The sequence below is a fragment of the Lolium rigidum genome, chromosome 1 (assembly GCF_022539505.1).
Source record: "Lolium rigidum isolate FL_2022 chromosome 1, APGP_CSIRO_Lrig_0.1, whole genome shotgun sequence".
Classification (NCBI taxonomy): Eukaryota; Viridiplantae; Streptophyta; class Magnoliopsida; order Poales; family Poaceae; genus Lolium; species Lolium rigidum.
Genome location: NC_061508.1, coordinates 51,404,136 through 51,418,934, shown reverse-complemented (window position 1 = coordinate 51,418,934; position 14,799 = coordinate 51,404,136). Strand labels below are relative to the sequence as shown.

The window sequence follows — 14,799 nt, the reverse complement described above, 5'->3', positions numbered from 1 at the left end:
AACGGGATGTAGTGCGGCGCAACACCAGGGATTCCGGCGCCAACGTGGAACCTGCACAACACAACCAAAGTACTTTGCCCCAATGAAACAGATGAGGTTGTCAATCTCACCGGCTTGCTGTAACAAAGGATTAGATGTATAGTGTGGATGATGATTGTTTGCAGAGAACAAGTAAAGAACAAGTATTGCAAGCAGATTTGTATTTCAGTATAAAAGAATGGACCGGGGTCCACAGTTCACTAGAGGTGTCTCTCCCATAAGATAGCATGTTGGGTGAACAAATTACAGTCGGGCAATTGACAAATAGAGAGGGCATAACAATGCACATACATGACATGATGAATATTGTGAGATTTAATTGGGCATTACGACAAAGTACATAGACCGCTATCCAGCATGCATCTATGCCTAAAAAGTCCACCTTCAGGTTATCATCCGAACCCCTTCCAGTATTAAGTTGCAAAACAACACACAATTGCATTAAGTATGGTGCGTAATGTAATCAATAACTACATCCTCGGACATAGCATCAATGTTTTATCCCTAGTGGCAACAGTACATCCATAACCTTAGAGGTTTCTGTCACTCCCAGATTCACGGAGACATGAACCCACTATCGAGCATAAATACTCCCTCTTGGAGTTAAGAGTAAAAACTTGGCCAGAGCCTCTACTAATAACGGAGAGCATGCAAGATCATAAACAACACATAGGTAATAGATTGATAATCAACATAACATAGTATTCTCTATCCATCGGATCCCGACAAACACAACATATAGAATTACGGATAGATGATCTTGATCATGTTAGGCAGCTCACAAGATCCGACAATGAAGCACATGAGGAGAAGACAACCATCTAGCTACTGCTATGGACCCATAGTCTAGGGGTGAACTACTCACTCATCACTCCGGAGGCGACCATGGCGGTGAAGAGTCCTCCCGGGAGATGAATCCCCTCTCCGGCAGGGTGCCGGAGGTGATCTCCGAATCCCCGAGATGGGATTGGCGGCGGCGGCGTCTCGTAAGGTTTTCCGTATCGTGGCTCTCGGCATCGGGGGTTTCGCGACGAAGGTTTTAAGTAGGCGGAAGGGCAACGTGGGGGCCACACGAGGGCCCCACACACCAGGCCGGCGCGGCCAAGGGCCGGGCCGCGCCGCCCTAGCGTGTCGGCGCCTCGTGGCCCCACTTCCTTTCCCCTCGGTCTTCCGGAAGCTTCGTGCAAAAATAGGACCCCGGGCGTTGATTTCGTCCAATTCCGAGAATATTTCTTTACTAGGATTTCGAAACCAAAAACAGCAGAAAAACAAGCAACTGGCTCTTCGGCATCTCGTTAATAGGTTAGTGCCGGAAAATGCATAAATACGACATATAACGTGTATAAAACATGTAGATATCATCAATAATGTGGCATGGAACATAAGAAATTATCGATACGTCGGAGACGTATCAATGACAAACACCACTAATTGTGTAGGGCTACAAGAGCACCTCAATCCCGGAGTTAACAAGCTCCGCAACATTCGATGTTCATATTTAAATAACCTTAGAGTGCATGATAGACCAACGCAATTATACCGAGTACTAACATAGCATGCACACTGTCAACATCAACTATGAAAGGGGGAATAGATCACATCAATACTATCATAGTAATAGTTAACTTCACAATCTACAAGAGATCACAATCATAACCTATACCAAGTACTTCATGATGCACACACTGGCAACATTACATCATGGAGGAGGAATAGACTACTTTAATAACATCACTAGAGTAGCACATAGATGATATTCAACTAGATCACAAAGGGAGAGATGAACCACATAGCTACGGTAGAGCCCTCAGCCTCGGGGGAGAATTACTCCCTCCTCATCATGGAGACAGCGATGGCGGTGAAGATGGCGGTGGAGATGCCTTCCGGGGGCACTTCCCCGTCCCGACGGCGTGCCGGAACAGAGACTCCTGTCCCCCAGATCTTGGCTTCGCGATGGCGGCAGCTCTGGAAGGTTTCTCGTACCGTGGCTTATTCCTCTAGGGTTTTCGCGACGGAGACCTTAAGTAGGCGGAAGGGCAGCCTCGGAGGGGCCCTGGTGGGGCCAGACAATAGGGGGGCGCGCCCCCCTTGGGCCGCGCCGCCACCATGTGTGGGGCCCACCTGGCTCTCCTCGGGCCCCTCTCCGGTGTTCTGGAAGCTTCGTTGAATTATAAGGTGTTGGGCGTTGATTTCGTCTGATTCCGAGAATATTTCCTTACTAGGATTTCTGAAACCAAAAACAGCAGAAAACAGGAACTGGCGCTTCGTCATCTCGTCAATAGGTTAGTTCCGGAAAATGCATCAAAACAATGTAAAGTGTGTATAAAACATGTAAGTATCATCATAAAAGTAGCATGGAACATAAGAAATTATAGATACGTTTGAGACGTATCATTGAGCGGTAACCATGTTTCTGGGGACGCCATCAACTTTTACCTTTGTTGAATATCATGTGAGTTGCTATGCATGTTCGTCTTGTCTGAAGTAAGGGCGATTTTCATGATCAAATGGTTTGAGTATGCATATTGTTAGAGAAGAACATTGGGCCGCTAACTAAAGCCATGATTCATGGTGGAAGTTTCAGTTTGGACAATCAATCCTCAATCTCTTATGAGAATTTTATCTATTGTTGAATGCTTATGCATTAAAGGGGAGTCCATGATCTGTTGTCTATGTTGTCCCGGTATGGATGTCTAAGTTGAGAATAATCAAAAGCGAGAAATCCAATGCGAGCTTTCTCCTTAGACCTTTGTACAGGCGGCATAGAGGTACCCCTTTGTGACACTTGGTTGAAACATATGCTATGCAATGATAATCCATGTTAATCCAAGCTAATTAGGACAAGGTACAAGCACTATTGGTATACTATGCATGAGGCTTGCAACTTATAGGATATCTTATACATAACACATATGATTTATTACTACCGTTGACAAAATTGTTTCTATGTTTTCAAAATGAAAAGCTCTAGCACAAAAATAGTAATCCATGCTTCCCTCTGTGAAGGGCCAATCTTTTACTTTATTGTTGAGTCAATTTACCTACTTCTTTCTATCTTAGAAGCAAACACTTGTGTGAACTGTGTGCATTGATTGTTACATGTTTACCTATTACACTTGTTATATTACTTTGTGTTGACAATTATCCATGAGATATACATGTTGAAGTTGAAAGCAACCGCTGAAACTTATATCTTCCTTTGTCTTCGCTTCAATGCCTTTACTTTGAATTTATTGCTTTATGAGTAACTCTTATGCAAGTCTTATTGATGCTTGTCTTGAAAGTATTATTCATGAAAAGTCTTTGCTATATGATTCATTTGTTTACTCATTGTCTTCACCATTGCTTCGAATCGCTGCATTCATCTCATATGCTTTACAATAGTATTGATCAAGATTATGATAGCATGTCACTTCAAAAATTATCTTTGTTGTCGTCTACCTACTCGAGGGCGAGTAGGAACTAAGCTTGGGGATGCTTGATACGTCTCAAACGTATCTATAATTTCTTATGTTCCATGCTACTTTTATGATGATACTCAAATGTTTTATACACATTATATGTCATTATTATGCATTTTCCGGCACTAACCTATTGACGAGATGCCGAAGAGCCAGTTCGTTGTTTTCTCGTTGTTTTTGGTTTCGAAATCCTACAAAGGAAATATTCTCGGAATTGGACGAAATCAACGCCCGGGTCTTATTTTTCCACGAAGCTTCCGGAAGACCGAGGGAGATACGAAGTGGGGCCACGAGGTGGCGACACACTAGGGCGGCGCGGCCGGGCTTGGGCCGCGCGGCCCTAGCGTGTGGGCCCTCGTGACGCCCCCGACTCCGCCCTTCCGCCTACTTAAAGCCTTCGCCGCGAATACCCCGATGCCGAGAGCCACGATACGGAAAACCTTCCCGGAGACGCCGCCGCCGCCAATCCCATCTCGGGGGATTCGGGAGATCGCCTCCGGCACCCTGCCGGAGAGGGGAATCATCTCCGGAGGACTCTTCATCACCATGATCGTCTCCGGATTGATGTGTGAGTAGTTCACCCCTGGACTATGGGTCCATAGCGATAGCTAGATGGTTGTCTTCTCCTCATTGTGCTATCATGTTAGATCTTGTGAGCTTCCTATCATGATCAAGATCATCTATTTGTAATGCTACATGTTGTGTTTGTTGGGATCCGATGAATATGGAATACTATGTCAAGTTGATTATCAATCTATCATATATGTGTTGTTTATGTTCTTGCATGCTCTCCGTTGCTAGTAGAGGCTCACGGCCAAGTTGATACTTGTAACTCCAAGAGGGAGTATTTATGCTCGATAGTGGGTTCATGCCTCCATTTAACTGCGGGAGTGACGAGCAACCTCTAAGGTTGTGGATGTCTTGTTGCCACTAGGGATAAAACATCGATGCTTTGTCTAAGGATATTTGTGTTGATTACATTACGCACCATACTTAATGCAATTGTCTGTTGTTTGCAACTTAATACCGGAAGGGGTTCGGATGATAACCTCGAAGGTGGACTTTTTAGGCATAGATGCATGCTTGGATAGCGGTCTATGTACTTTGTCGTAATACCCCGATTAAATCTCATAGTACTCATCATGATATATGTATGTGCATTGTTATGCCTTCTTTATTTGTCAATTGCCCAACTGTAATTTGTTCACCCAACATGCTATTTCTTATCGGAGAGACACCACTAGTGAACTGTGGACCCCGGTCCATTCTTTACATCTGAAATACAATCTACTGCAAACTCTGTTCTTTACTGTTCTTCGCAAACAATCATCATCCACACTATACATCTAATCCTTTGTTTACAGCAAGCCGGTGAGATTGACAACCTCACTGTTACGTTGGGGCAAAGTACTTTGATTGTGTTGTGCAGGTTCAACGTTGGCGCCGGAATCCCTGGTGTTGCGCCGCACTACACTCCACCACCAACAACCTTCACGTGTTCCTTGACTCCCTACCGGTTCGATAACCTTGGTTTCTTGCTGAGGGAAAACTTGCTTCGTTGTACGCATCACACCTTCCTCTTGGGGTTCCCAACGGACGTGTGTCTTGCACGCTATCGGTATGGTGGACACAAATGGCATAGTTTTTGGCTCAAGGATTTTGGATGCACGAAGTAATCCCTCTCAATACAAGGCTTAGGCTAGCAAGGTTGTTTGAAGCAAACACAAGTATGAACCGGTACAGACAAAACTTACATAAGAACATATTGCAAGCATTATAAGACTCTACACTTGTCTTCCTTGTTGTTCAAACCCTCAGCGAGAAAATATCTAGACTTTAGAGAGACCAATCATGCAAACCAAATGTCAACAAGCTCTACAGTATTTCTTCATTAATAGGTGCAAAGTACATGATGCAAGAGCTTAAACATGATCTATATGAGCACAACAATTGCCAAGTATCAAATTATTCAAGACATTATACCAATTACCACATGAGGCATTTTCTGTTTCCAACCATATAACAATGAACGAAGCAGTTTCAACCTTCGCCATGAACATTAAGAGTAAAGCTAAGAACACTAGTGTTCATATGAACGAGCGGAGCGTGTCTCTCTCCCACATAAGCATGAATTTATTCAGAGAATGAAAATAACAAAACGAAAATAAAAGCACACATACGCTCCAAGTAAAGCACATAAGATGTAACGGAATAAAAATATAGTTTCACTAGAGGTGACCTGATAAGTTGTCGATGAAGAAGGTGATGCCTTGGGCATCCCCAAGCTTAGATGCTTGAGTCTTCTTGAAATATGCAGGGATGAACCACGGGGGCATCCCCAAGCTTAGATTTTTCACTCTTCTTGATCATATTGTATCATCCTCCTCTCTTGACCCTTGAAAACTTCCTCCACACCAAACTCAAAACAAACTCATTAGAGGGTTAGTGCATAATCAAAAATTCACATATTCAGAGGTGACACAATCATTCTTAACACTTCTGGACATTGCTCAAAGCTACTGAAAGTTAATGGAACAAAGAAATCCATCCAACCTAGCAAAAGAGGCAATGCGAAATAAAAGGTAGAATCTGTCAAAACAGAACAGTCCGTAAGGATGAATTTTTATGGGGCACTTAACTTGCTCAGATGAAAATGCTCAAATTGAATGAAAGTTGCGTACATATCTGAGAATCACGCACGTAAATTGGCAGATTTTTCTGAGTTACCTAAAGAAGGGGCTGCTCAATTTCGTGACAGCAAGAAATCTGTTTCTGCGCAGTAATCCAAATCTAGTATCAACCCTACTATCAAAGACTTTACTTGGCACAACAATGCAATAAAATAAAGATAAGGAGATGTTGCTACAGTAGTAACAACTTCCAAAACACAACAAAACAGTAGCAAAATAAAAACATGGGTTATCTCCCAAGAAGTGCTTTCTTTATACCCATTAAGATGGGCTCAGTAATTTTAATGATGCACTCGCTAGAAATAAGAGTTGAAGCAAAAGAGAGCATCAAAAGCAAATAAGAAACACTTTTAAGTCTAACCCACTTCCTATGCATAGGAATCTTGTAAATAAACAAGTCATGTAGGCATAATGCAACAAGCATAGAAAAGTAACACAAGCGCAACTTCAAGATTCTCAACATAAAGAGGGGAAACTTAATATTATTAAGATGCATATAACCATGTTTACCTCTCTCATAATAACTTCCAGTAGCAACATGAACAAACTCAACAATATAACTATCACATGAAACATTCTTATCATGAGCTACATGCATAAAATTATTACTCTCCACATAAGCATAGTCATTACTATTAATTGTAGTGGGAGCAAATTCAACAAAATAGCTATCATTATTATTCGCATCATCAAATATAGGAGGCATAGTATAATCATAATAAACTTTATCCTCCATAGTAGGTGGAGGATAGTCATCATTGTAATCATCATATATAGGAGGTAAAGTATCATCGAAGTAAATTTTCTCCTCCATGCTTGGGGGACTAAAAATATCATGCTCATCAAAACCAGCTTCCCCAAGCTTAAATTCTTCCATAGCATTATCAACAATGGTGTTCATACTAATAACATTGCTACTAGCATGCAAATAAGGTTCCATAGGTTTTTAAATTTTCGCATCACAAAATTTATGTCTTAACTCAGGAAATAGATTAAAAAGCTCACTGTTATTTTCCATTATGCCTAACTAGTGAACAAGAAACAAAAAGATGCAATTGTAGGATCTAAAGGAAATAGCTTCGAGCACTCACACACCGGCAACAATGCTAGGAAATAGCTTAGTAGTCGGAAGATGTGAATACCTTTTACCTTACCTCCCCGGAACGGCGCCGGGAAAATAGCTTGCTGTCCACAACTGGCGCGTGGTTGACGTGGGAGGTAGAAATCTCTGTGGTGTAGCTTTTGTTCGTTCCCCGGCAACGGCGCCAGAAAATAGCTTGATGTCTACGCACACTTCTATTCCTGTAGACAGTGTTGGGCCTCCAAGAGCAGAGGTTTGTAGGACAGCAACAAGTTTCCCTTAAGTGAATCACCCAAGGTTTATCGAACTCAGGGAGGTAGAGGTCAAAGATATCCCTCTCAAGCAACCCTGCAATTACGATACAAGAAGTCTCTTGTGTCCCCAACACACCTAATACACTTGTCAGATGTATAGGTGCACTAGTTCGGCGAAGAGATAGTAAGATGCAAGTGATATGGATGAATATGAGTGACATTAACAATCTGAAATAAAGATGGCAGCGAGTAAACATGCAATAGAACAGTAAATAAACGGAGTTTCGATATTCAGAAACAAGAACTAGGGATCATACTTTCACTAGTGGACACTCTCAACATTGATCACATAACTGAATAAACAAATACTACTTTCTCTACACTCTCTTGTTGGATGACAAACACCATTCATTGTGTAGGGCTACAAGAGCTGCCTCAAGCCGGAGTTAACAAGCTCCACAACATTCGGTGTTCATATTTAAGTAACCTTAGAGTGCATGATAGACCATTGCAATTATACCGAGTACTAACATAGCATGCACACTGTCACCGTCCGAGCTATGAAAGGGGAATAGATCACATCAATACTATCATAGTAATAGTTAACTTCATAATCTACAAGAGATTACAATCATAACCTACGCCAAGTACTACATGATGCACACACTCGTCAACATTACATCATGGAGGAGGAATAGAATACTTTAATAACATCACTAGAGTAGCACATAGATGATATTCAACTAGATCACAAAGCTCATGATCATATAAAGATCACATGGGAGAGAGAGATGAACCACATAGCTACGGTACATCCCTTAGCCTCGGGGGAGAACTACTCCTCCTCATCATAGGAGTCGGCGGCGTCGATGAAGATGGCGGTGGTGTCGATGGAGATGCCTTCCGGGGCACTTCCCCGTCCGGCGTTGTGCTTGGAGCAGATTCTGTCCCCGAATCTTGGCTTCGCGATGGCGGCGGCTCTGGAACTTTTCTCGTATCGTGGCTTATTGGTATAGGGTTTTCGCGACGGAGACTTTATATAGGCGGAAGGGCAGCCTCGGGAGAGCCAGAGGGTGGCCCCACCATAGGGGGGCGCGCCCCCCCTTGGCCGCACCGCCATGTGGGGTGGGGCCCCCAGGGCTCCCCTCTGGTCCCTCTTCGGTGCTCTGGAACCTTCGGTGAAATATAAGATATTGGGCGTTGATTTCGTCCGATTCCGAGAATATTTCCTTTGTAGGATTTCTGAAACCAAAAACAACACAAAACAGGAACTGACACTTCGGCATCTCGTTAATAGGTTAGTTCCGGAAAATGCATATAAATGATGTAAAGTGTGTATAAAACATATGTGTATCATCATAAAAGTAGCATGGAACATAAGAAATTATAGATACGTTTGAGACGTATCATAGCCTCGGGGCTACTCCCATCGGAATCGCTGGTCGCGCACCCGATAAAAATGGAAAAGATGGAAAGTTAACAATATAGCAACAAGACAGCAAAAATGTGAGCCTACAACCAAGTACAAGCACTTGGATGTAGCCTCGGGGGCTACTCCCATTGGGAACGCTGGTCGCATACCCGATGAAAGTTAAGGAGTCAAATTGAGTATATTTTGAGTTAAGATATAACTCTTCATATACTCCCATCAGGAGATCAAGATAATAAGTCATCATATGACTCGAATAAATATGCCATTCCAACAGCCGAAAAAGGCACTCGACAATATATTCTTAGGACGCGTTCGTCGCGAATAAATCTCTGAATGCCGTAATACTTTACGAAGGTATGACACCGGGATCCGTCCTGCGTGGCGTGGTATCGCACATGAATGCGCTTTGCTACTTTTTTCCGTATCAACAGATGCGAAGAAAAATCCTAACGGACGCGTTAGGTACCTGATAAAATATGATTGGAGTTCGGCATCTGGTAAGACCTTAAGCGGCACATGTCGAATTACGCCAGTATACCGGGGTCGAGTCCAGGGACTTGACTTTGAAGTAGGTTTTTGCGGGATTGCCACGAGAGCAGTTAACTGGTACCTGATCCGTCAGATGAACCAGCCCCATTTACCGTTATCCCTGTGCAATATATGGTTATTTTATGAAAAATGTTTAGTGTCTCGGAGAAATTATGTGTTAATTGTATTGATGGAGATTTTATTCGATTCTCCGATTGAAGCAAAATCTCGGGGGCTATTGACATAGACATCCCCAATGGGCCTGCCGAAGAAGGTACCCGGGGTTTACTGAAGGCCTATGACTCGAAGAATACGAAGCCCGAAATTCCAATTAAGTGTCGATATGGAAAGATAGAGTTGTATTAGGAATAAAGACTTGTAACCAATACGGGACGAACTCAAAGAGTCTCTCGTTGTTTGTAACTTGTACATCACGAAACCCTCGGCTCCGCCTCCTATATAAGGGGGAGTCGAGGGAGAAAGAGGGGATCAATTTCATTGTCAACACAACCATAGTTTTCTGGCAGTCGAGCACCTTTCGGCTGAAACCTTCGAGATCTACTTACCCTCTACTCTCCATGAAACCCTAGTCTACAACTTGTAGGCATTGACAAGTTAATACCTCTTGTCAACCGGTGAAACTCGAAACCGATTGTGGAGATTGGTTTGTATCATCGACACACATCTTTTTCCTGTACATCTTTTTTCGATTCGGACTATGTTTGTGTTGATTTGAGAGAGAGTGTGTGGAGCAGTGTAAGGGAGAGTGAGCGTAAGAAACAACTGGTGCAACCGTTGCATCGCTGGAGTCAAAGTGGCGCGAGAACGGGCCTATCCCTAAAAAAACTGCCAAACCAGGCGTTCCTCTAGGGTCTGACCCGACACGCTGCTTTGAGAACCGGTTCATGCAAGAACGCGCCTCATCCAAGGGCAAACAAACAAATCAAAAATTGCTGGCCCGATCGAGCCAAGGTGCAGCCTACCAAACGCGCCCTTTATGTCGGGCCGTTGGGCTGGATCTTGGTGTCGCCTATCTGCGCTTCTTCGTTACAAGTGAGCCCAGCACGACGGCACACGAAACGGGCCCATCACAAACATTCTCTCAACCCGGTCGCCCGTTCCCAAAAAAGTCCCAAGCCTTCCCTTCTCCTCTTCCCGGCCGCCACCACCCACCCCTGTTTCTGGCTCTCGTATAAAAACCCTAGCAAGCACCACAAAAACCCCAAATCCGCCCACCATTTCCGCCCGCGCGATCCCTTTCAAACCAATTTCGATCCCGCCCGCCAAACCATCCCGCCCGCGCAGCCCTACCCTAGCCGAAGCCGTCGTCGTCGGCCGCCGGTTAATCGATCGCAATGGCGGCGGCGGACGGGGACCAGCGGTGGCTGGTGGAGTGCCTGACGGCCACGCTCGACACCGCCCGCGACGTCCGCGCCTTCGCCGAGGAGTCGCTCCGCCAGGCCGCCCTCCAGCCAGGTTCGTCTGTCGCCTCCCCCACCTAACTCACTAATCCCCTGCTGCCAGCTAACAAGTTCCTCGTTTCTTGCTATAATGTTTTGCTCAGGATATGGAGCTGCCCTCACAAAGGTCACAATCAACAAGGAGATCCCTTTTGGGCTACGTCAGATATCCTCACAGTTGCTCATTTTTGTCAGACTTTTTTATAAATCAGAACTATGATTTGCACACTGTATTTTTGTCAGACTTGGCTTTACATGTTGAACTGTCCTTCTGTTGTTTGTTGGTCCTTCACTTCCTAGCACCTTGCTGCTGTCTTGTTAAAACAGTTCATCAAGCATCACTGGGAGGAACAAGAAGAGAATTTCGTGCCTCCTGTTGTTTCTGCCTCAGAAAAGGTACTGAGGGAGAGGGACCATCCCCCCACCTTTTTTTTTTGTTGAATGCCATGAATTAAGACCCAGGCCATAACAGACTCCTGATGTCCTTGTTGCTTATGTGGCTTGTTGAGAGAAACGGAATGTTCTCACTCATATTCCTCATCAGGTTGTTATACGTCAACTCCTTCTTACCTCACTTGATGATTCTAACGGGAAAATACGCACTGCTATTGGCATGGCTGTAGCAGCTATTGGGCAGAATGATTGGCCAGAAGACTGGCCCGAGTTACTGTCCTTTCTCTTAAAGTTAATTGGTGATCAAAGCAATGGGAATGGAGGTATATAACTATTTTCTTGCTTCCCAGTATTTTCAAATGAGGCTAGTCAGGCTTGGTTGCAAGTCTTGAACTTAAACTTGGAGCTGTCAGCTTTCAACCAGAATAAGCTCCTCCAAACGGTTCTTCTATTGCAAAATAAGTTCAGTTCTTTTAATAGCTAGCATCTATGAGAAGCTTGTACATGCTTCTTAATAAAAAAAAGGGACCTAGGATTCTTGGGAAAACAGGGTATTCCACACTATCAGAAAGTGGTACCTTGTTCGGAATGTTAGTACCACATAGCCTAATCTGCATTTCTTCTTCTTTGGATGCTCATATAGCCCAATTTTTTTTTATAGAAACATGACGAAGACTGTTATTTTGATCTTTTAATGTTCCTGAAAGAAGTGGTCTACATTTTGTGGCAGTTCGTGGAGCATTAAGATGCCTAGCTCTTCTATCAGATGATTTAGATGATGAATGCATTCCAAAATTAGTGCCAGAGCTATTCCCATCATTGTACATAATAATATCATCTCCGCACGTAAGTTTGTGTTACTGTTTACTCCTTTTGCTTTACTAAATAATTATGGAGATAACGCAATATGTTCTGAAAAACAGCTGTATGAAAATTCTCTTCGTGCAAAAGCTGTTGGAATAGTCCATTCATGTATTTCCATGCTTGGATCAATGAGTGGTGTTTATAAGGTACTTGTCTTGTTTGTGCTGTATTATTCTGCTGTGTCTTCATATTAAACCAACTGAGGTGATTTTCTGCTGCAGAGAGAGACACTCAGTTTGATGACTTCAATGCTTGATCCACTTATGGAGCAATTCTCTATAATTTTAAATTCACCGGTGTTGTCCCAAAATCCTGATGACTGGAGTATGCAGTTTGAGGTATACATTCTGTGTTGTAGGATCAAATGCATGCATTCTTCATTGTTGTTGAAGCCTATGCTTGTCTGTTGATCAGGTGCTTAAGTGTTTACTCCAGCTTATCCAGAACTTTCCTAGACTACCTGAAGCCAAAATTTCTGGCAAGTCTCATACATTATATTGTAAACTGGAATTCCACGTCAGGTGGATAGATTAAATTGCTCTTGGTCTTTTGCCTTTCTAATGACGGGTCTGTTTTACACAGCTATTCTTGCGCCGTTGTGGCAGACCTTTGTTTCATCCTTCAAGGTCTATCACCTGTCAACCATTCAAGCTTCAGAGGATGTTGATTCTGTTGGCTACGATTCTGATGGGAGTGAAAGAAGTATTGAATCCTTTGGGATCCAGGTAATTTCATGCATTCTGTTTTTTTTTTACCGTTCCATTGCTACATTTGTTCTATTTATTGTTCTCTTTTGTTGTACTGCAGTTCATTGCTTTCGTATCTTTTACCCTCGTTCTCTTATTTTCCAGTTATTTGAGCTATGGACAACTATCGTGGGGAATTCTCTGTTAGCAAAGGTATTCCTTTTGACTAGCCCCTATACATTTTCTGCAATTTTTGGTAACATTTTTTTTTTGCTATCACACTAGGTCATTGCAGGAAGCATTAAAGAGTTGGCGTACTACACTATATCCTTTCAACAGATAACTGAAGAACAGGTACATGAACTGGTTATTACGTAGCCAAATCATTTGCCTGTTAGGTTTTTGCTAGGAAATTCTTATGCATCTGTTTATTTTGTTATTCTAGGTACAAAACTGGTCACGTGATGCTAACCAGTATGTTGCCGATGAGGATGATGTAACTTATAGCTGTCGTGTGTCTGGTATGAGCTTCTGTTTTGCTTCTTTGCCAACCCTGTTCAGTCTATACTGTTGGTGAAATATTACCATCCTATTTGAAAATATGCAGAAGTACAATTAATCATAAATAAAAATCTTGGTACTCTAGTCATGCATATATTAGACAATCAACATTGAAATTTAGACTCAAAATATCTTTGCTTGCCCCCCTCTTTGGAGCTTTGTTTGCGGCTTAAACAACCATACTCATTGGAAAATACACGTTTGAAATTTTCTTCCTAAGGAATTTGTCAGACACACCATGTTTTCCTCATATCTTCATTGTTTCAGGATCTCTTTTGCTGGAAGAGATAGTCACTGCCTACGAGGATTACGGAATTGACTCAATTCTGGAAGCTTCACAGATTTGTTTTCGTGAATCATGTGAATTAAGACAAGCAGGTTCTGCCGACTGGTGGAGGGTGAGTTGTTTGCTTTAGACAAAGTTGTAAAGGAAATCAACCCTCGATATTTTGTCTTTATCAAGTTTTACTCTTGCTTTATGTTCCTAAGTACCTTTTTGGTGACATGCCATGAATTTAAACTAAGCTACTTTGGTAAGTCTTGTTTGAACTACAGAAATGTTCAAAGTTGCTGCCTTTAAGTCTGTATTGTTTATAGTAGTTTGTAATATTTAAATTTTTGTCTAGATTTACCCCCAAATATTGTACTTGATCCTGCTAATTTTATGCTCGTAGTGTCTTCGTATCGTTGACCCTATCTAACACAGTATTTTCTTGCCAGCTGCATGAAGCATCACTTTTTGCTCTAGGTTCACTTTCAGAACATCTATGTGAAGCACAGGTTGGTTTAATTTTTGTTGTTGTGCTGAATAGTTCCAAGCTCACTGATTCCTGTTGGCAGACTTGCACCTTAGATCCCTCCATTTGGCATTAAGAAAGCCAGGTGCTTTATTTTGATAGGTATTAGTATTCCATGCCACTTAAGTACCTCAGATCTTAGAATTGAACACTTACATTGGTAGGGATAATGTGTCATTTTTAGCCTGCCACTTTATATTGCCTATAATGTTATGTTCTGGCTCCAGAACTCCACACATAACTGCAACATCGAAATTTTCATTTGTTGACACCAAGTAATTACTCGCTTCAGATACACTTTAAAGAGTGGAAAGTGGTGACATGAGTTTTCTGTAGTAGCGAGGAAGTGGCTCATAGTGGCTGAACTTTTGGAGTACGGAATACCTTCACTTTTTTTGTAAACAGAAGTCGATGTACGTTCTATTGCCTCACATAGAGTCCTGGCTCCCCGCTGGTGTATCTAATGAGACAGTGAGACACATGACCTATCTTTTGATACACTAAAGGAAGGACCTGATTGCAAGTTTCTAACATCTGTGCATAGTAGATAGAA

At 42.7% G+C, this 14,799-nt stretch overlaps 1 protein-coding gene across 1 annotated transcript; it reads left to right on the top strand.

Annotated features, from left to right (window-relative positions):
- Positions 1-10,840: 10,840 nt before the first annotated feature.
- Positions 10,841-14,721, top strand: LOC124707764 (importin-9-like). Its single transcript, XM_047239454.1, has 15 exons — positions 10,841-10,961; positions 11,050-11,111; positions 11,249-11,341; positions 11,490-11,661; positions 12,069-12,184; positions 12,262-12,348; positions 12,424-12,540; positions 12,617-12,680; positions 12,785-12,927; positions 13,054-13,101; positions 13,174-13,242; positions 13,334-13,409; positions 13,717-13,847; positions 14,170-14,229; positions 14,683-14,721. Exons 1-15 carry the CDS (start codon positions 10,841-10,843, stop codon positions 14,719-14,721), a joined length of 1,398 nt encoding a protein of 465 aa, XP_047095410.1.
- The last annotated feature ends 78 nt before the right edge of the window (positions 14,722-14,799 follow it).

Bases quoted from the DNA above. Each gene is read 5' to 3' on its own strand.
- LOC124707764 (XM_047239454.1), top strand. From the start codon at position 10,841: ATGGCGGCGGCGGACGGGGACCAGCGGTGGCTGGTGGAGTGCCTGACG. The intron at 10,962-11,049 runs GTTCGTCTGTCG...TGTTTTGCTCAG, and splicing joins CCAGGCCGCCCTCCAGCCAG to GATATGGAGCTGCCCTCACA. The intron at 11,112-11,248 runs ATATCCTCACAG...ACTTCCTAGCAC, and splicing joins TCCCTTTTGGGCTACGTCAG to CTTGCTGCTGTCTTGTTAAA.